Consider the following 21378-nt stretch of genomic DNA (forward strand, 5'->3'; position numbering starts at 1 on the left):
GTACAGCAGGAACCTGAGGTGGAAACCCAAAATCAACCAAAATTAACCCAAAATCTGACAAAATTCACCCAAATTCCAACAAAATTTGTCCCAAAATTAAAAAAAAAAATATCATGGAAATCTGCCCAAAATCCACCAAAATCCACCCTAAATCCACCCAAAATCCACCTGGCTGCAGTAGCGGCCGTACAGCAGGAACCTGAGGTGGAAACCCAAAATCAACCAAAATTCACCCAAAATCAACCAAAATTCACCCAAAATCAACCAAATTCCAACAAAATTCCTACAAAAATTTTAAAAATCTGACAAAATCCACCAGAATCCACCCCAAATCCACCCGGCTGCAGTAGCGGCCGTACAGCAGGAACCTGAGGTGGAAACCCAAAATGAACCCAAAATCTGACAGAATTCACCCAAATTGCAACAAAATTCGCCCCAAAATTTAAAAAAAAATATCATGGAAATCTGCCCAAAATCCAACAAAATCCACCCAAAATCCACCCAAAATCCACCTGGCTGCAGTAGCGGCCGTACAGCAGGAACCTGGGGTGGAAACCCAAAATCAACCAAAATTCACCCAAAATCAACCAAATTAATCCAAAATCCATCAAAATTTGCAAAAAATTAAAAAAAAAATTCATCCGAAATCCAACAAAATCCACCCAAATCCCCCCACCCCGTGACCCCCAAATCCTTCTCGGGACCCCCCAAATTCCCCCCTTAATCCTCTCCGGACCCCCCAAATCCCCCTAAATCTCCCAAAGACCCCCCAAATTCCCCTCAGGACCCCCCAAATCCCCCCCAAATCGCCCCCAAATTCCCCCCATAACCCCCCAAGACCCCCCCAAATCCCCTCAGGACCCACTTGAAACCCCACAGACCCCCCCAGGACCCCCAAATCCCCCTCCCCAGGACCCCCAAACCCCTCCAAGCTCCCCCACCCCCTCCCACATCGCCCCCCAAATTCCCCCAGGACCCCCAAACCCCCTAAATGCCCCGAAATCCCCCCCAAATCGCCCCCAAATTCTCCCAAATCCCCTCAGGACCCACTTGAAACCCCACAGACCCCCCCCCAGGACCCCCAAATACCCCCTCCCCAGGACCCCCAAACCCCTCCAAGCTCCCCCACCCCCTCCCCACATCGCTCCCCAAATTCCCCCAGGACCCCCAAACCCCCCTAAATGCCCCGAAATCCCCCCAAATCGCCCCCAAATTCTCCCCAAATCCCTTCAGGACCCCCTTGAAACCCCACAGATCCCCCCCAGGACCCCCAAATCCCCCTCCCCAGGACCCCCAAACCCCTCCAAGCTCCCCCACCCCCTCCCCACATCGCTCCCCAAATTCCCCCAGGACCCCCAAACCCCCCTAAATGCCCCGAAATCCCCCCAAATCGCCCCCAAATTCTCCCCAAATCCCCTCAGGACCCACTTGAAACCCCACAGACCCCCCCCCAGGACCCCCAAATCCCCCCAAATCTCCCCAGGACCCCCAAACCCCTCCAAGCTCCCCCACCCCCTCCCCACATCGCCCCCCAAATTCCCCCAGGACCCCCAAACCCCCCTAAATGCCCCGAAATCCCCCCAAATCGCCCCCAAATTCTCCCCAAATCCCCTCAGGACCCACTTGAAACCCCACAGACCCCCCCCCAGGACCCCAAATCCCCCTCCCCAGGACCCCCAAACCCCTCCAAGCTCCCCCACCCCCTCCCCACATCGCTCCCCAAATTCCCCCAGGACCCCCAAACCCCCCTAAATGCCCCGAAATCCCCCCCAAATCGCCCCCAAATTCTCCCCAAATCCCTTCAGGACCCCCTTGAAACCCCACAGATCCCCCCCAAGACCCCCAAATCCCCCCCAGGACCCCCAAACCCCCCCTATATGCCCCCAAATCCCCCCCAAATCGCCCCCAAATTCTCCCCAAGAAGCCCCAGAACTCCCCTAAATCACCCCAAGACCCCCAAAACTGCTCCCAAATCCCCCCAGGACCCATCAGGACCCCCCAAAATTGCCCCAAACCCCCGGACCCCCCAAAATCCCTCCTGACCCCCCCAAACACCCCCAGGACCCCCCAAATCCCCCCCAAGACCCCCCAAATTATCCTCAGAACCCCCCGGGTCCTCTCCAAAAGCCTCCCAAGACCCCCGAAATCTCCCTCAGGACCCCCAAAAATCCCCTCAAACCCCCCTGAATCCCCTCAGGACCCCCCAAAAATCCCCTCAAATCCCCCTGAATCCCCTCAGGATCCTCCAAACCGCCCCCCGAGACCCCCTCGGACCCCCCAAACCCCCCAATTCCGCCCCCAAAATCCCCCAAATCCCCCTGAATTCCCTCAGGACCCCCCAAAAATCCCCTCAAATCCCCTTGAATCCCCTCAGGACCACCCAAAATCCCCCCAAGACCCTCTCGGGACCCCCAAAATCGCCCCAAAACCCTCCCCAGGACCCCCAAAATCGCCCCAACCCCCCCCCCGGACCCCCCAACCCCCCCCCCGTACCTCTCCTTGTACTGCAGGAACAGGGGGGGCAGCGCCCGCCCCCCCCCGGGCCCCCCCAGCGCCCCCCGCAGCTCCCCCAGGAAACGGCGATGGAGCCCCAGCAGCTCCTGGGAGAGGGAACTGCGGTTACTGGGAGGGACTGGGAACGGACTGGGAATGGACTGGGAATGGACTGGGAATGGACTGGGGTTACTGGGAGGGACTGGGAACGGACTGGGAGTGCTGGGAACGGACTGGGAACGGACTGGGAATGGGACTGGGAGCACTGGGAGAGCCCCAGCAGCTCCTGCGGGAGAGAGAACTGGGGTTACTGGGAGGGACTGGGAGCACTGGGAGCACTGGGAGCACTGGGACTGGACTGGGAATGGACTGGGAACGGACTGGGCGTACTGGGAGTGAACTGGGGTTACTGGGAGGGACTGGGAGCACTGGGAATGGGACTGGGAGCACTGGGAGAGCTCAGGGGGGTTACTGGGAGCAGGGGGGGGGTACTGGGAGAGCTGAGAGTGGTCACTGGTGTCACTGGTGTCACTGGTCAGTGTCCCCCTGTCCCCCTGTCTCCATGTCCCGTTGTCACTGTCACCTCCCCGTCACTGGTGTCACTGGTCAGTGTCCCCGTGTCCCCATTGTCACTGTCACCTCCATGTTACTGGTGTTACTGGTGTCACTGGTCAGTGTCCCCATGTCCCCATTGTCACTGTCACCTCCATGTTACTGGTGTCACTGGTGTCACTGGTCAGTGTCCCCATGTCCCCTGTCCCTGTCATTGTCACCTCCATGTCACTGGTGTCACTGATCAGTGTCATTGCTCAGTGTCACTGGTCAGAGTCCCCATGTCCTAGTGTCCCGTGTCCCCATGTCCCCATTGTCACCTCCACGTTGATGAAGACGCTCTCCATGTCCCCCTGTCCCCCTGTCCCCCTGTCCCATGTCCCATGTCCCCCTGTCATTGTCACCTCACGTTGATGAAGACGCTCTCCATGTCCCCATGTCCCTTGTCCCCCTCTCCCCCTGTCCCCATGTCCCCTTTGTCACCTCCACATTGATGAAGACGCTCTCCATGTCCCCATGTCCTGGTGTCCCATGTCCCCTGTCCCCCTGTCATTGTCACCTCCACATTGATGAAGATGCTCTCCATGTTCTGGTGTCCCCCTGTCCCCCTGTCCCCCTGTCCCCCTGTCCCCCTGTCCCATGTCCCCTTGTCCCCCTGTCATTGTCACCTCCACGTTGATGAAGACGCTCTCCATGTCCCCCTGTCCCATGTCCCCATGTCCCCCTGTCATTGTCACCTCCACGTTGATGAAGACGCTCTCCATGTCCTGGTGTCCCCTGTCCCCATGTCCCCATGTCCCCATGTCCCCATTGTCACCTCCACGTTGATGAAGACGCTCTCCATGTCCCGGGGGCTCAGGAAGTGCCGCAGCGGCCGCAGGAAGTGCTGGGGACAGCGAGGGACATTGGGGGACATCAGGGGACATTGGGGGACATCAGGGAACATCAGGGGACACCGCGCCTTACTGGGAGCACTGGGAGGCCACCTCTGCCCCCAATGTCCCCAATCCCCCCAATGTCCCCACTGTCCCCAATGTCCTCAATGTCCCCAAGGTGTCTCCAGTGTCCCCATTGCCCCAATGCCCCAATTCCCCAATTTCCCCAATGTCGCCAGTGTCCCCAAGGTGTCCCCAGTGTCCCCAAGGTGTCCCCAAGGTGTCTCCACCTGGCAGATGGACTCCAGGGTCTCTGTGTACCCAGTGTCCCCAACATCCCCAATGTCCCCAATGTCCCCAACACCCCCAGTGTCCCCAATGTCCCCAAGGTGTCCCCAAGGCGTCTCCACCTGGCAGATGGACACCAGGGTCTCTGTGTACCCAATGTCCCCAATGTCCCCAACACCCCCAGTGTCCCCAATGTCCCCAATGTCCCCCAATGTCCCCAGTGTCCCCAATGTCCCCAGTGTCCCCAAGGTGTCCCCAGTGTCCCCAATGTCCCCCCACTGTCCCACCTGGCAGATGGACTCCAGTGTCCCCAATGTCCCCAATGTCCCCAGTGTCCCCAGTGTCCCCAGTGTCCCCCAGTGTCCCCAAGGTGTCCCCAGTGTCCCCACCTGGCAGATGGACTCCAGTGTCCCCAATGTCCCCAGTGTCCCCAATGTCCCCAGTGTCCCCAAAGTGTCCCCAGTGTCCCCAGTGTCCCCTGATGTCCCTATTGTCCCCATTGTCCCCAATGTCCCCACCTGGCAGATGGACTCCAGGGTCTCCATGTCCCAATTGTCCCCATTGTCCCCATTGTCCCCATTGTCCCCAATGTCCCACCTGGCAGATGGACTCCAGTGTCCCCAATGTCCCCAATGTGTCCCCAATGTCCCCAATGTCCCCATTGTCCCCAGTGTCCCCAATGTCCCCAATGTCCCCACCTGGCAGATGGACTCCAGTGTCCCCATTGTCCCCAATGTCCCCGATGCCCCCGATGTCCCCATTGTCCCCATTGTCCCCATTGTCCCCAATGTCCCCAATGTCCCACCTGGCAGATGGACTCCAGGGTCTCCGTGTATCTCTCCTCCGTTTGCCGCAGCTCCTGGAGGCAGCAGAGCCGCCGGTCCACGGCCCCCTTCTGTGGGGACATTGGGGACACAGGGGACAGTGGGGACATCAGGGACAGTGGGGACAGTCAGAAACCTCCCCTTCTGTGGGGACATTGGGGACATCAGGGGACAGTGGGGACATCAGGGACGCAGGGGACACTGGGGACAGTCAGGAACCTCCTCCTTTCTGTGGGGACACGGGGACATCAGGGACAGTGGGCACATGGGGACACAGAGGACAAGGGGACAGAGGGGACAGAGGGGACAATCAGGAACCCTCCCCTTCTGTGGGGACAGAGGGGACAGAGGGGACAGAGGGGACATCAGAGGACATTGGGGACAGTGGAGACAAGGGGACAATCAGGAACCCACCCTTCTGTGGGGACATGGGGACATTGGGGACAGAGGGGACAGAGGGGACATCAGAGGACATTGGGGACAGTGGAGAAAAGGGGACAATCAGGAACCCACCCTTCTGTGGGGACACGGGACACAGGGGACAGAGGGGACACGGGACACAGGGGACACAGGGGACACAGGAGACATCAGGGGACATTGGGGACACTGAGGACAAGGGGACAGTCAGGAACCTCCTCCTTTCTGTGGGGACATGGGGACAGAGGGGACAATCAGAATCCCCCGTTCTGTGGGGACATGGGGACAAGAGGACAGAGGGGACAAGGGGACACAGGGGACAGTCACCCCCTTGTGTGTCCCCTGTGTCAGGGGACAGAGGGGACAATCGGCTCTACCCCCCTTCTGTGGGGACACGGGGGACAGGGGGGACACTGGGGACACACAGGACACACGGGACAAGGGGACAATCAGGAACCCGCTCTTCTGTGACGACTTGGGGACGTCAGGGACACAGGGGACAGAGGGGACAATCAGGAATCCCCCGTTCTGTGGGGACACAGGTGACACAGGTGACACAGAGGACACAGGGGATGGAGGGGACAATCAGGTCTCTTTGGGGGTTCCCATCTGTTTTTAGGGTGCCCCAGTTCTATTTTGGGGTGTCCCAGCTGTTTTGGGGGCTCCCATCTATTTTTGGGGTTCCCAATTCTATTTTGGGGCTCCTATATATTTTTGGGGTGTCCCAGGTGTTTTTGGGCGTCCCAGTTCTATTTTTGGCGTGTCCCAGGTATTTTGGGGTGTTCCCAGGTATTTTTGGGGTGTCTATTTATATTATTTGTCTATATGTCTATTTATATTATCCCAGCTCTATTTTGGGGTGTCTCAGCTGGTTTTTGGGGTTCCCAGGTATTTTTGGGGCATTCCCAGGTGTTTTTGGGGTGTCCCAGCTGTTTTGGGGGCTCCCATCTATTTTTGGGGTTCCCAGTTGTTTTTAGGGGTTCCCAGTTCTATTTTTGGGGTATCTCTGGTCTTTGGGGTTCCCAGGTATTTTTGGGGCATTCCCAGGTGTTTTTGGGGTTTCCCAGGTATTTTTGGGGTGTTTCCAGGTATTTTTGGGGCATTCCCAGGCGTTTTTGGGGTTTCCCAGGTATTTTTGGGGTATTCCCGGATATTTTTGGGGTGTCCCAGCTGTTTTGGGGGTATCCCAGCTCTATTTTGGGGTGTCCCAGGTGTTTTTGGGGTTTTCCAGGTATTTCTGGGGTGTTTCCAGTTGTTTTTTGGGGTGTCCCTGCTGTTTTTGGGGTGTCCCAGGTGTTTTTGGGGTGTCCCAGCTCTATTTTGGGATTCCCATCTATTTTTGGGGGTGTCCCGGGTGTTTTTGGGGTGTCGGTCCCACCCACCGCGGCCGGGGGCGGCTCCACCCTCATCAGGTCCTCGTAGACGTCGTCGCCGTCGTCGCCTTCGGCCTCAACGCAGTCGTAGAGGTCATCGTCCTCCTCGGCCGTGTCGCTGCGGGGACATTGGGGACATTGGGGACACTGGGGACACTGGGGACATTGGGGGACACTGGGGACACTGGGGACATTGGGGACATTGGGGACATTGGGGACACCGGGGACATTGGGGACACTGGGGACACTTGGGGACATTGGGGGACATTGGGGACACTGGGGACACTGGGGACATGGGGGACACTGGGGGACATTGGGGACACGTGGGGACATTGGGGACATTGGGGACACTGGGGGCACCCCCCCGGAGCTCCCCCAAAATCCCTCGGGGGCCCCCAAATGTCCCCAAATCACACAATGGCCCCAAATGTCCCTGATTGTCCCCAAAAAATCCCTCGGGGTCCCCAACTGTCCCCAATACCCCACAATGTCCCCAAATGTCCCTGATTGTCCCCCAAAATCCCTCGGTGTCCCCAAATGTCCCTGATTGTCCCCAAAAATCCCTTGGGGTCCCCAAATGTCCCTGATTGTCCCCAATACCCCACAATGTCCCCAAATGTCCCTTCTTGTCCCCAATGCCCCCCCCAATGACCCCAGACCCCCCCCCAGTACCTCCCAGTAGCCCCTGGCACCCCAATATCCCCCAATGTCCCCAAATGTCCCTGATTATCCCCAAAATCCCACAATGTTCCCAAATGTCCCTTTTTGTCCCCAAATGTGCATTTTCGGCCCCAACGCCACCCCCAGTATCTCCCAATAGCCCCCAGTAGCCCCTGGCACCCCAAAATCCCTCAGTGTCCCCAAATGTCCCTTTTTGTCCCCAAAATCCCACAATGGCCCCAAATGTCCCTGATTGTCCCCAAAATCCCACAATGGCCCCAAGTGTCCCTTTTTGTCCCCAGTGCCACCCCCAGTGACCCCAAACCCTCCCAGTATCTCCCAGTAGCCACCAGTAGCCCTTGGTGCCCCCAATAACCCACAGTGTCCCCAAATGTCCCTTGTTGTCCCCAAAATCCAACAATGTCCCCAAATGTCCCTTATTGTCCCCAAATGTCCCCAAGTGTCCCCAGTGCCACCCCCAATGACCCCCCAGTACCTCCCAGTACATCCCAGTATCTCCCAGTAGCCCCCAGTGGCCCCCAGTAGCCCTGGCACCCCAAAATCCCCCAATGTCCCCAAATGTCCCTTTTTGTCCCCAAATGTCCCTTTTTGTCCCCAGTGCCACCCCCAGTGACCCCAAACCCTCCCAGTATCTCCCAGTAGCCACCAGTAGCCCTTGGTGCCCCCAAAATCCCACAATGTCCCCAAACGTCCCCAAGTGTCCCCAGATGTCCCCAGTGCCACCCGCGGTGTCCCCGCGCTCACTCGATGAGGTCGGACAGGCCGCTGTAAACGTCATCGTCCCCAACGCTGTCCTCGGACGGGAACGGCCTGGGGGACACGGCCGGACACTGCTGGACACCACTGACCACTGGGGTGGACACTGCTGGACACTGGGGCTGGACACTGCTGGACATCACTGACCACTGGGGTGGACACTGCTGGACACTGGGGCTGGACACTGCTGGACACCACTGACCACTGGGGTGGACACTGCTGGACATCACTGACCACTGGGGTGGACACTGCTGGACACTGGGGCTGGACACTGATGGACACTGCTGGACACTGGGGTGGACACTGCTGGACACTGCTGGAACCACTGACCACTGGGGTGGACACTGCTGGACACTAGGGACACTGGGGCTGGACACTGCTGGACACTGGGGCTGGACACTGCTGGACACTGGGGTGGACACTGCTGGACACTGGGCTGGACACTGCTGGACATCACTGACCACTGGGGCTGGACATTGGGAAGGACACTGCTGGACACTGGGGACACTGGGGACACTGGGGCTGGACACTGGGGACACTGGGGCTGGACACTGCTGGACATCACTGACCACTAGGGTGGACACTAGGGACACTGGGAATGGACACTGCTGGACACTGGGGCTGGACACTGCTGGACATCACTGACCACTGGGGTGGACACTGCTGGACACTGGGGACACTGCTGGACACCGCTGGACACTGCTGGACACTGGGGTGGACACTGCTGGACATCACTGACCACTGGGGTGGACACTGCTGGACACTGGGGACACTGCTGGACACTGCTGGACATCACTGACCACTGGGGCTGGACATTGAGGTGGACACTGGGGTGGACACTGCTGGACACTGGGGACACTGCTGGACACTGCTGGACATCACTGACCACTGGGGCTGGACATTGGGGAGGACACTGCTGGACACTGGGGACACTGGGACTGGACACTGCTGGACAGTGGGACTGAACACTGCTGGACAGTGGGACTGGACATTGGGAGTGGACACTGCTGGACACTGGGACTGGACACTGGGGACTGGACATTGGGACTGGAACACTGGGACTGGACACTGGGATGGGACACTGCTGGACACTGGGGCCGGACACTGCTGGACACTGCTGGACACTGGGACTGGACAGGAGTGACCCCTGGGGCTGGACACAGGTATTGGACACTGCTGGACGCTGCTGGACACTGGGATTGGACACTGAGGTCCCTCATGGGACTGGACACTGGGATTGGTCATTTGGGACCCTCAGGACCTGGACATCATGGACTGGACATTTGGGACACTCATGGCACTGGACACCAGAGACTGGACAGTGGGGTCCCCCAGTGAGGGGACTGGACACTGTGACTGGACACTGGGGGCCACTGGGACTGGACAATGGGACTGGACACTGGGGTCACTCAGAGGTGGGACTGGACACCTGGCCCCTCATGGATGGACACCTGGACACTCATGGATGGACACCTGGACCCTCAGGGATGGACACCTGGACACCTGGGGATGGACACCTGGGGATGGATGCCTGGCCCCTCAGGGATGGACAGCTGGACACTCATGGATGGACGCCTGGACACCTGGGGATGGATGCCTGGCCCCTCAGGGATGGACACCTGGACCCTCAGGGATGGACACCTGGACACTCATGGATGGATGCCTGGACACTCATGGATGGACACCTGGACCTGGGGATGGACACCTGGGGATGGACACCTGAACCTGGGGATGGACACCTGGACCCTCAGGGATGGACACCTGGGGATGAACGCCTGGACCTCAAGGATGGACACCTGGACACTCATGGATGGACACCTGGACCTCAGGGATGGACACCTGGGGATGGACACCTGGACCCTCAGGGATGGACACCTGGGGATGGACACCTGGGGGTGGACACCTGGCCCCTCATGGATGGACACCTGGACCTCGAGGATGAACACCTGGACCTGGGGATGGACACCTGGGGATGGACACCTGGACCTCAGGGATGGACACCTGGGGTGGACACCTGGGGATGGACAGCTGTCCCTGTCCACTCACGTGAGCCCTCTGCTCTGCGCGATGGGCGTCCAGGAGAGCGTGGAGAGCGTCTCGATCACCTGGGGACACCGAGGGGACACCGGGGCACTGAGGGGTGACACCGGACACCCGGGTGCCACCCCCAGGACAGCCGGACCCCGGGGTGGACAGACGGACCCTGGGGTGGACAGACGGACCCCGGGGTGCACAGACGGACACTAGGGTGGACAGACAGACCCTGGGGTGGACAGACAGACCCAGGTGGACAGACGGACCCTGGGGTGGACAGACAGACCCCGGGGTGCACAGACGGACACTAGGGTGGACAGACAGACCCCCGAGTGCCCCTCAGGACAGCCGGACCCCGGAGTGGACAGACAGATGCCGGGGTGAACAGCCGGACCCCAGGATGGACAGACAGACCCCAGGGTGGACAGACAGACCCCAGGATGGACAGCTGGACCCCGGGGTGGACAGACGGACCCCAGGGTGGACAGACAGACCCCAGGATGGACAGCTGGACCCTGGGGTGGACAGACGGACCCCGGGGTGGACAGACGGACCCTGGGGTGGACAGACAGACCCCAGGGTGGACAGACGGACCCCGGGGTGGACAGATGGACCCCGGGGTGGACAGACGGACCCCGGGGTGGACAGACGGACCCCGGGGTGGACAGACGGACCCCGGGGTGGACAGACAGACCCCAGGATGGACAGCCAGAGCCCGGTCCCACCTTGCCGAAGTCCTGGACGTCGAAGAGGTCGAAGGCGCCGAAGAGCCGGTGCTTGGGCAGCCCGAACTTGTCGGCGCAGGCCGTCAGGAAGGTGCGGATGTTCCTCAGGCACAGGAACTGCGGTGGCACCATCACCAGGGTCACCAGGGTCACCATCACCAGTGTCCCCAGGGTCACCAGTGTCACCAGGGTCACCTCTGTCACCAGGGTCACCAGTGTCCCCAGGGTCACCAGTGTCACCAGTGTCACCAGTGTCACCAGGGTCACCAGGGTCACCAGTGTCCCCAGGGTCACCAGTGTCACCTCTGTCAGCACTGGCCCCCCCCGTTGTCACCATCAAAATCAGGGTCTTTGTGTCTCCATGGTTGTGACCACCGTTGTCACCGATGGTGACGTCATCTCTGTCACCGATGCTGTCATTGTCATTGTCAACCCCATGGACGTTGTCACTATCATTGTCATTGTCGTTGTCACCCTGTCAATGATTGTCCCTCTCCTTGTCACCCACTTGGTGCCACCAGTATTGTCATTGTCACCCTCATCAACATCACCACAGTTGTCACCAATGATGGCACCACCATCATCTCTGTCACCAACGTTGTCATTGTCATTGTCAACCCCGTGGACATTGCCACCATCATTGTCATTGTTGTTGTCACCCTGTCAATGATTGTCCCTCTCCTTGTCACCCACTTGGTGCCACCAGCATTGTCATTGTCACCCCCATCAACATCACCACAGTTGTCACCAATGGTGACAGTGGCACTGCCATCATCTCTGTCACCGATGTTGTCACCGTCATTGTCACTCCCATGAACATTGCCACCATCATCACCATCATTGTCATTGTCACCCTGTCAATGATTGTCCCTGTCCTTGTTGATGGGGTGACAATGTCCCTGTCCCCTTGATGTTGATGGGGTGACAATAACAATGCCACCAGCATTGTCATTGTCACCCCATCAACATCACCACCATTGTCACCAATGGGGGCAGTGGCACTGCCATCATCTCTGTCACCAACACTGCCATTGCCACTGTCACCCTTGTCCTTGTCACCATCATCACTAGGATTGTCACCATTGGCACGATTGTCCCTGTCCCTGTCACCTCCTTGGCACCGTGGCCACCACTGTCACCATCAATGCCACCATCACCCACAACCCCAATGTCCCCATCATTGTCACCACCCTCATCCTCACCCATTATTGTCACCGTCAATGTCCCCATCATCATCCCCATTGTCACCATCATTGTCACCATCATTGTCACCATCAATGTCCCCATCCCTTTGTCCCCACCACTGTGACCAGCCATTGTCCCCTTCAATGTCCCCCATCCCTTTGTCCCCACCACCCACCATTGTCACCATCAATGTCACCATCACTGTCCCCATGGTGTCACTCACCTGTGACATCTGTGGCCGGGGACAGATGTCCCTGGGTGGCACTGTCACTGTCCCCATTGTCCCCATGGTGTCACTCACCTGTGACATCTGTGGCCGGGGACAGATGTCCCTTGGTGGCACTGTCCCCATTGTCCCCATGGTGTCACTCACCTGTGACATCTGTGGCCGGGGACAGATGTCCCTGGGTGGCACTGTCACTGTCACTGTCCCCATGGTGTCACTCACCTGTGACATCTGTGGCCGGGGACAGATGTCCCTGGGGGGCACTGTCACTGTCACTGTCCCCATGGTGTCACTCACCTGTGACATCTGTGGCCGGGGACAGATGTCCCTGGGTGGCACTGTCACTGTCCCCATGGTGTCACTCACCTGTGACATCTGTGGCCGGGGACAGATGTCCCTGGGTGGCACTGTCACTGTCCCATCAATGTCCCCATGGTGTCACTCACCTGTGACATCTGTGGCCGGGGACAGATGTCCCGCGGTGGCACTGTCACTCTCCCCATTGTCCCCATGGTGTCACTCACCTGTGACATCTGTGGCCGGGGACAGATGTCCCGTGGTGGCACTGTCACTGTCCCCATGGTGTCACTCACCTGTGACATCTGTGGCCGGGGACAGATGTCCCTGGGTGGCACTGTCACTGTCCCCATGGTGTCACTCACCTGTGACATCTGTGGCCGGGGACAGATGTCCCTGGGTGGCACTGTCATTGTCCCATCAATGTCCCCATGGTGTCACTCACCTGTGACATCTGTGGCCGGGGACAGATGTCCCGCGGTGGCACTGTCACTGTCCCCATTGTCCCCATGGTGTCACTCACCTGTGACATCTGTGGCCGGGGACAGATGTCCCTGGGTGGCACTGTCACTGTCCCCATGGTGTCACTCACCTGTGACATCTGTGGCCGGGGACAGATGTCCCTGGGTGGCACTGTCACTGTCCCCATTGTCCCCATGGTGTCACTCACCTGTGACATCTGTGGCCGGGGACAGATGTCCCGTGGTGGCACTGTCATTGTCCCCATGGTGTCACTCACCTGTGACATCTGTGGCCGGGGACAGATGTCCCTGGGTGGCACTGTCACTGTCCCCATGGTGTCCCCATGGTGTCACTCACCTGTGACATCTGTGGCCGGGGACAGATGTCCCGCGGTGGCACTGTCACTGTCCCATCAATGTCCCCATGGTGTCACTCACCTGTGACATCTGTGGCCGGGGACAGATGTCCCTGGGTGGCACTGTCACTGTCCCCATGGTGTCACTCACCTGTGACATCTGTGGCCGGGGACAGATGTCCCTGGGTGGCACGGCGCGGGGCAGCAGCGCGTTCAGCAGGTGGCACAGCAGGACGCCGTCGCGCAGGGCCTGTGCCAGGTCCCACACCTGTCCCCCGGGGCTGCTGGCCCGGTGCCCGGCGGGCAGGACGCGCGCGGCCACCAGCCAGTGGGCACACTGCCGCCACGCCTCCATGGGGACACCTGGGGACGGCTGGGGAACGTGGCTCCTGGTGGGGATGGACGGCTGGAGAAGGTGGCTCCTGGTGGGGATGGACAGCTAGAGAAGGTGGCTCCTGGTGGGGATGGGCGGCTGGAGAAGGTGGCTCCTGGTGGGGTGAACTTCTGTGGAGGTGGGTCTTGGTGGGATGAACTTCTGTAGAACTGATGGACGATGAACTTCTGTGGAGGTGGCTCCTGGTGGGGATGGACAGCTGGAGAAGGTCGCTCCTGGTGGGGATGGACTGGAGAAGGTGGCTCCTGGTGGGGATGGACAGCTAGAGAAGGTGGCTCCTGGTGGGGATGGACGGCTGGAGAAGGTGGCTCCTGGTTGTATGAACTTCTGTAGAACTGATGGAGAATGGACTTCTGTGGAGGTGGCTCCTGGTGGGGATGGACGGCTGGAGAAGGTGGCTCCTGGTGGGGATGGACAGAGAAGGTGGCTCCTGGTGGGGATGGACTGCTGGGGAAGGTGGCTCCTGGTGGGGATGGGCTGCTCGAGAAGGTGGTCCTGGTGGGGATGGACGGCTGGAGAAGGTGGCTCCTGATGGGATGAACTTCTGTAGAACTGATGGACGATGAACTTCTGTAGAGGTGGCTCCCGGTGGGGATGGACTGGAGAAGGTGGCTCCTGGTGGGGATGGACTGGAGAAGGTGGCTCCTGGTGGGGATGGACGGCTGGGGAAGGTGGCTCCTGGTGGGGATGGGCTGCTGGAGAAGGTGGATCCTGGTGGGGTGAACTTCAATGGAGGTGGGTCTCGGTGGGATGAACTTCTGTGCAGGAACTGATGGAGGTGGACCCTGGTGGGATGAACTTCAGTAGAGGAACTGGTGGGATGGACTTCAATGGAGGTGGCTCCTGGTGGGAATGGACTGCTGGGGAAGGTGGCTCCTGGTGGGGTGAACTTCTGTAGAACTGATGGAGAATGGACTTCTGTGGAGGTGGCTCCTGGTGGGGATGGACTGGAGAAGGTGGCTCCTGGTGGGGATGGACTGGAGAAGGTGGCTCCTGGTGGGGATGGACAACTGGAGAAGGTGGCTCCTGGTGGGGATGGGCTGCTGGAGAAGGTGGCTCCTGGTGGGGATGGGCTGGAGAAGGTGGCTCCTGGTGGGGATGGACAGAGAAGGTGGGTCCTGGTGGGGATGGACGGCTGGAGAAGGTGGGTCCTGGTGGGGATGGATGGCTGGAGAAGGTGGGTCCTGGTGGGGATGGGCTGCTGGAGAAGGTGGTCCAGGTGGGGATGGACGGCTGGAGAAGGTGGCTCCTGGTGGGGTGAACTTCAATGGAGGTGGGTCTTGGTGGGATGAACTTCTGTGCAGGAACAGGTGGACTCTGGTGGGATGAACTTCAGTAGAGGAACTGGTGGGATGGACTTCAATGGAGGTGGCTCCTGGTGGGGATGTGCGGCTGGAGAAGGTGGCTCCTGGTGGGGATGGACGGCTGGAGAAGGTGGCTCCTGGTGGGGATGGACGGCTGGAGAAGGTGGCTCCTGGTGGGGATGGACGGCTGGAGAAGGTGGCTCCTGGTGGGGATGGACGGCTGGAGAAGGTGGCTCCTGGTGGGGTGAACTTCAATGGAGGTGGGTCTTGGTGGGATGAACTTCTGTGCAGGAACTGATGGAGGTGGACCCTGGTGGGATGAACTTCAGTAGAGGAACTGGTGGGATGGACTTCAATGGAGGTGGCTCCTGGTGGGGATGGACAGAGAAGGTGGCTCCTGGTGGGGATGGACTGGAGAAGGTGGCTCCTGGTGGGGATGGATGGACAGAGAAGGTGGCTCCTGGTGGGGATGGATGGCTGGAGAAGGTGGCTCCTGGTGGGGATGGATGGACAGAGAAGGTGGCTCCTGGTGGGGATGGACGGCTGGAGAAGGTGGCTCCTGGTGGGGATGGACGGCTGGGGAAGGTGGCTCCTGGTGGGGTGAACTTCTGTGGAGGAACAGTTGGAGGTGGGTCCTGGTGGGATGGACTTCTGTGGAAGAACTTCAATGGAGGTGGGTCCTGGTGGGATGAATTTTAATGGAGGAACTGGTGGGATGAACTTCAATGGAGGTGGGTCCTGGTGGGGTGAACTTCTGCAGAACTGATGGAGGATGAACTTCTGTGCAGGTGGGTCCTGGCAGGGTGAACTTCAGTGGAAGAACTTCAATGGAGGTGGGTCCTGGTGGGGTGAACTTTTGTGGAGGAACTTCAATGGAAGTGGGTCCTGGTGGGATGGACTTTAATGGAAGAACTTCAATGGAGGTGGGTCCTGGCAGGATGAACTTTTGTGGAGGAACTGATGGAGGTGGGTCCTGGCAGGGTGAACTTCAGTGGAAGAACTTCTATGGAGGTGGGTCCTTGTGGGGTGAACTTTTGTGGAGGAACCAATGGAGGTGGGTCCTGGTGGGATGGACTTTAATGGAGGTGGGTGAACTTCTGAGAGTAGTTGATGGAAGAAGGTCCACCCATCAACCTCTGGCCAGGAGCTGATGGAGATGGGATCCTGATGGAGATGGGATCCTGGTGGAGATGGGATCCTGATGGAGATGACACCCCAATGGAGATGGGATCCTGGTGGAGATGGGATCCTGGTGGAGATGGGATCCGGTTGTCACCACTCCTGTCCAGACCAGCCCCAGCTGAGGCCCTGCCTTGTGTGGCCTTGGCAGGAGCACGTCCAGTGAGGAACCCCTGGATGACCCCTGGACACCCCTGGACACCTCAGGACACCTCTGGACATCTCAGGACACCTCAGGACACCTCTGGACGCCCCTGGACACTCCCTGGACACCTCTGGACACCCCTGGAGACCCCTGGACACCCCTGGACAGCTCTGGACACCTCTGGACACCCCTGGATGACCCTTGGAGGCCCCTGGACACCTCTGGACACCCCTGGGAGACCCCTGGACACCTCTGGACAGCTCTGGACACATCTGGGCACCCCTGGACAGCTCTGGATGACCCCTGGACACCCCTGGACATCCCTGGACACCTCTGGACACTCTGGAGACCCCTGGACACCCCTGGACACATCTGGACACCCCTGGACACCTCTGGATGACCCCTGGACACCCCTGGACATCCCTGGACACCCCTGGACAGCTCTGGACACCCCTGGACACCCCTGGATGACCCCTGGACACCTCTGGACACCCCTGGACACCTCTGGACACCTCTGGACACCCCTGGACACCTCTGGAACACCCCTGGACACCCCTGGATGACCCCTGGACATGCCTGGACACATCTGGACACCGCTGGACACCCCTGGACACCCCTGGACCAACCTGATCTTCTGCAGCCCCTCCTGGGCCTCCTCCAGGCTCGGGAGGTTCCTCCCGCCCAGGAAAGGAGGAACCGGAGGCGCCGGGGCCACCGCGGGGCCACCGCGGGGCCACCGCGGGTGACGAGTGACAAACGGCGCCGCCGACGGTCCCGGGGGCTCCTCCTCCTGCTCTGGTGGCCCCGGTGGAGCTCCTGCGGCCGCCACGGGTGGTGGCCCCGGTGGTGGCCCAGGGTCACACCCCGGAGGTGACACTGGGGACAATGGAGGTGGCGCCTGCGCCCCGGGGGTGACACAGGAGGTGACACAGGAGGTGACACAGGAGGTGACACAGGAGGTGACATGGGACGTGGCTTCCTGTCCCAGCCATGGTGGTGGCACCAGCGGGGAGGAGCTGCCACCAGGGGGTGGTGGCCTCGAGGGGACAATGGGGGGACATCTGGGGCTGCTGGAGGGGGGACGGGGGCACAGGTGGGTCCAGGTGGGATGGATGTGGTGATCCAGGAGGTCCAGGAGGTCCAGGAGACCTGGATGTGGTGGACCAGGAGGTCCTGGTGGGCTGGACATGGTGGTCAGGGAGGTCCAGGCGGGCTGGACATGGTGGCCCAGGAGGTCCAAATGAGGTCCAGGTGACCTGGACATGGTGGACCAGGAGGGTCCTGATGGGCTGGGCATGGTGGAGATGGGTCCAGGTGGGCTGGGCATGGTGAGCACCTGCGGGGGTGACACAGGAGGTGACACAGGAGGTGACACGGGACGTGGCTTCCTGTCCCAGCCGTGGTGGTGGCACCAGCGGGGAGGAGCTGCCACCAGGGGGTGGTGGCCTCGAGGGGACAATGGGGGGACATGGGGGAGGATCTGATCTTCTGGGGCTTGGGGAGGGGACAGGGGCACAGGAGGGTCCTGGTGGGATGGATGTGGTGATCCAGGAGGTCCAGGAGACCTGGACGTGGTGGCCCAGGAGGCCCTGGTGGGGTGGGCATGGTGGAGATGGGTCCAGGTGTGCTGGACATGGTGGACCAGGAGGGTCTTGGTGGGCTGGACATGGTGGACCAGGAGAGGTCCAGGAAGGACCCAGGTGACATGGAAATGGTGGATCAGGAGGTTCAGACCACCTGGACATGGTGGCCCAGGAGATCCAGGTGGTCTGGACATGGTGACCCAGAGGGTCCAAGAAGGGTCCAGGTGGGCTGGATGTGGTGGAGGTGGGTCCAGGTGGTCAGGACATGGTGGAGATGGGTTCAGATGGGCTGGATGTGGTGGCCCAGGAGGTCCAGGTGACCTGGATGTGGTGGACCAGGAGAGGTCCAGGTGGGCTGGGCATGGTGGAGGTGGGTCCTGGTGGGTTGGACATGGTGGTCAGGGAGGTCCAGATGGGCTGGACATGGTGGCCCAGGAGGTCCAGGAGACCTGGACATGGTGGACCAGGAGGGTCCTGGGTGGGCTGGGCATGGTGGAGATGGGTCCAGGTGGTCAGGACATGGTGGAGATGGGTTCAGGTGGGCTGGATGTGGTGGTCCAGGAGGTTCAGGTGGGCTTGGACATGGTGGGCCCAGGGTGTCCAGGAGGTCACCCAGGACCTCTCAGGGGTCTCAGGATGGACCCAGGTGTCCAGGTCCTACCAAAGCTCCAGAAGGTGACCCAGGACCTTTCAGGGGGTCACCAGGGGGAACCAGGTCCAGGTGGACCCCAATGTCCAGATCCTACCAAAGGTCCAGAACATCACCTGGACCTTTCAGGTGTCACCCAGGTGGGCCCCAGGTGTCCAGATCCTACCAAAGGTCCAGAACATCACCTGGACCTTCCAGGTGTCCAGGCCCAGGTGGATGCCAATGTCCAGGTCCTACCAAAGGTCCAGGAGATGACCCAGGTCCTTTCAGGTGTCACCCAGGTGTCCAGGCCCAGGTGGGCCCCAATGTCCAGGTCCTACCAAAGCTCCAGGAGGTCACCCAGGTCCTTTCAGTGGTCACTCAAGTGTCCAGGTCGAGGTGGACCCCAATGTCCAGGTCCCACCAAAGGTCTGGGAGATGACCCAGGACCTTTCAGTGGTCACCCAGGTGTCCAAGTCCAGGTGTCCAGGTCCCACCAAAGCTCCAGGAGGTCACCTGGACATTCCAGGTGTCACCCAGGTGTCCAGATCCAGGTGGACCCCAATGTCCAGGTCCTACCAAAGCTCCAGGAGGTCACCCAGGTCCTTTCAGTGGTCACTCAAGTGTCCAGGTCGAGGTGGACCCCAATGTCCAGGTCCCACCAAAGGTCTGGGAGATGACCCAGGACCTTCCAGGTGTCACCCAGGTGTCCAAGTCCAGGTGCCCAGGTCCCACCAAAGCTCCAGAACATCACCTGGACCTTCCAGGTGTCACCAGGTGTCCATGCCCAGGTGGACCCCAATGTCCAGGTCCCACCAAGTGTCCAGGATGTCACCAGGACCTTCCAGGTGCCACCAGGGTGACCCAGCTGTCCATGACCTATTGAGGGGGGGGTCTCAGGGAGGATCCTCCCGACCCCCCCAGCCCAGAACTGTCCCTGCTGTCCCCTGATGTCCCCTGGTGTCCCCAATGTCCCCAGTGCCACCCCAGTGTCCCCAAGGTCCCCAGTGTCCCCCAATGTCCCCAGTGCCACCCCAGTGTCCCCAAGGTCCCCAGTGTCCCCCAATGTCCCCAGTGCCACCCCAGTGTCCCCCAATGTCCTCTGGTGTCCCCAGCATCCCCTCGGTGTCCCCCAATGTCCCCAGTGTCCCCAGTTGTCCCCCAGTGTCCCCAGTGCCATCGCAGTGTCCCCAGTGTCCCCAATGTTCCCTGATGTCCCCAGTGTCCCCCCCAGTGCCACCCCAGTGTCCTTAGTGTCCTCCACTGCAATCTCAATGTCCCCAGTGTCCCCAGTGTCCCCTCAGGGCCACCCCAATGTCCCCAATGTCCCCAGTGTCCCTCAATGTCCCCCTGTGTCACTGGTGCCACCCCCAGTGCCACACAATGTCCTCTGGCTGTCCCCAGTGTCCCCCCCAGTGCCACCCCAATTGTCCCCCAGCGTCCCCAATGTACCCAGTTGTCCCTCAATGTCCCCAGTGCCACCCCAATTGTCCTCCAATGTCCCCAATGTCCCCCCAGTGCCACTCCAGTGTCCCCTGATGTCTCCTCGGTGTCCCCCAATGTCCCCAATGTCCCCCGTTGTCCCCCAATGTCCTCTGGTGTCCCTGATGTCCCCTCAGTGTCCCCCAATGTCCCCAGTGCCACCCCAATTGTCCCCCAATGTCCCCAATGTCCCCAGTTGTCCCCCAATGTCCTCTGGTGTCCCCTGATGTCCCCTCAGTGTCCCCCAATGTCCCCCAGTTGTCGCCCAGTGTCCCCAGTGCCACCCCAGTGTCCCCCTCTGTCCCCAATGTCCCCAGTGTCCCCCCAGTGCCACCCCAGTGTCCTTAGTGTCCTCCACTGCCATCTCAATGTCCCCAGTGTCCCCAGTGTCCCCAGTGTCCTCAGTGTCCCCCTGTGTCACTCGTGCCACCCCCGGTGTCCCCCATGTCCCCTCAGTGTCCCCCCATGTCCCCCAGTGTCCCCAATGTCCCCAGTGCCATCCCAGTGTCCCCAATGTCCCCTCCCCGTCCCTCAGGCCATCCCCAGCTCTCTCCTCACTCTCCCCCAGGGGTGGCCGGAGGTGACCGAAAGTGGCCGGAGGTGATCAAAGGTGACCAAAGGTGGCCACAGGTGACCAAAGGTGGCCAAAGGTGGCCGGAAGTGGCCAGGGGTGGCCAGGGGTGACCGAAAGTGGCCGGAGGTGACCAAAGCTGGCCACAGGTGGCCGAAGGTGGCTGGAGGTGGCCGTGGATGGCCCCAGGTGGCCCGCAGGTGACCAAAGGTGGCCATGGGTGGCCACAAAGTGGCTGCAGGTGACCAAAGGTGACCAAAGTGTGACCAAAGTGTGACAAAAAGTGACCAAGCATGGCCGAAGGTGGCCAGAGGTGGCCGGAGGTGACAGAAAGTGGCTGCAGGTGGCCGGTGACCAAAAGTGGCCGGAGGTGACAGCAGGTGGCTGGAGGTGGCTGCAGGTGGCCGGGGGTGACCGGGGGTGACCAAAGGTGGCCAGGGGTGACCGGGGGTGACCAAAGGTGGCCAGGGGTGACCGCAGTGGCCAGAGGTGTTCAGAGGTGGCCAGAGGTGACCAAAGGTGGCCACAGTGGCCGGAGGTGACAGAAGG

At 60.3% G+C, this 21378-nt stretch overlaps 1 protein-coding gene across 1 annotated transcript; it reads right to left on the reverse strand.

Annotated features, from left to right (window-relative positions):
- Window positions 1–2493: 2493 nt before the first annotated feature.
- On the reverse strand, window positions 2494–13978 carry LOC135441815 (proto-oncogene vav-like; the record flags this gene model as incomplete). The annotated part of the gene is made up of 8 exons (XM_064701365.1): window positions 13695–13978; window positions 11019–11135; window positions 10306–10364; window positions 8248–8313; window positions 6832–6940; window positions 5014–5103; window positions 3863–3931; window positions 2494–2600 (listed from the first exon to the last, which is right to left on the reverse strand). Coding segments are annotated over exons 1-8 (821 nt in total), but the record flags the coding sequence as incomplete, so codon positions are not given.
- Between the last annotated feature and the right edge of the window lie 7400 nt (window positions 13979–21378).

The sequence above is a fragment of the Zonotrichia leucophrys genome, unplaced genomic scaffold (assembly GCF_028769735.1).
Source record: "Zonotrichia leucophrys gambelii isolate GWCS_2022_RI unplaced genomic scaffold, RI_Zleu_2.0 Scaffold_555_33365, whole genome shotgun sequence".
NCBI lineage: Eukaryota > Metazoa > Chordata > Aves > Passeriformes > Passerellidae > Zonotrichia > Zonotrichia leucophrys.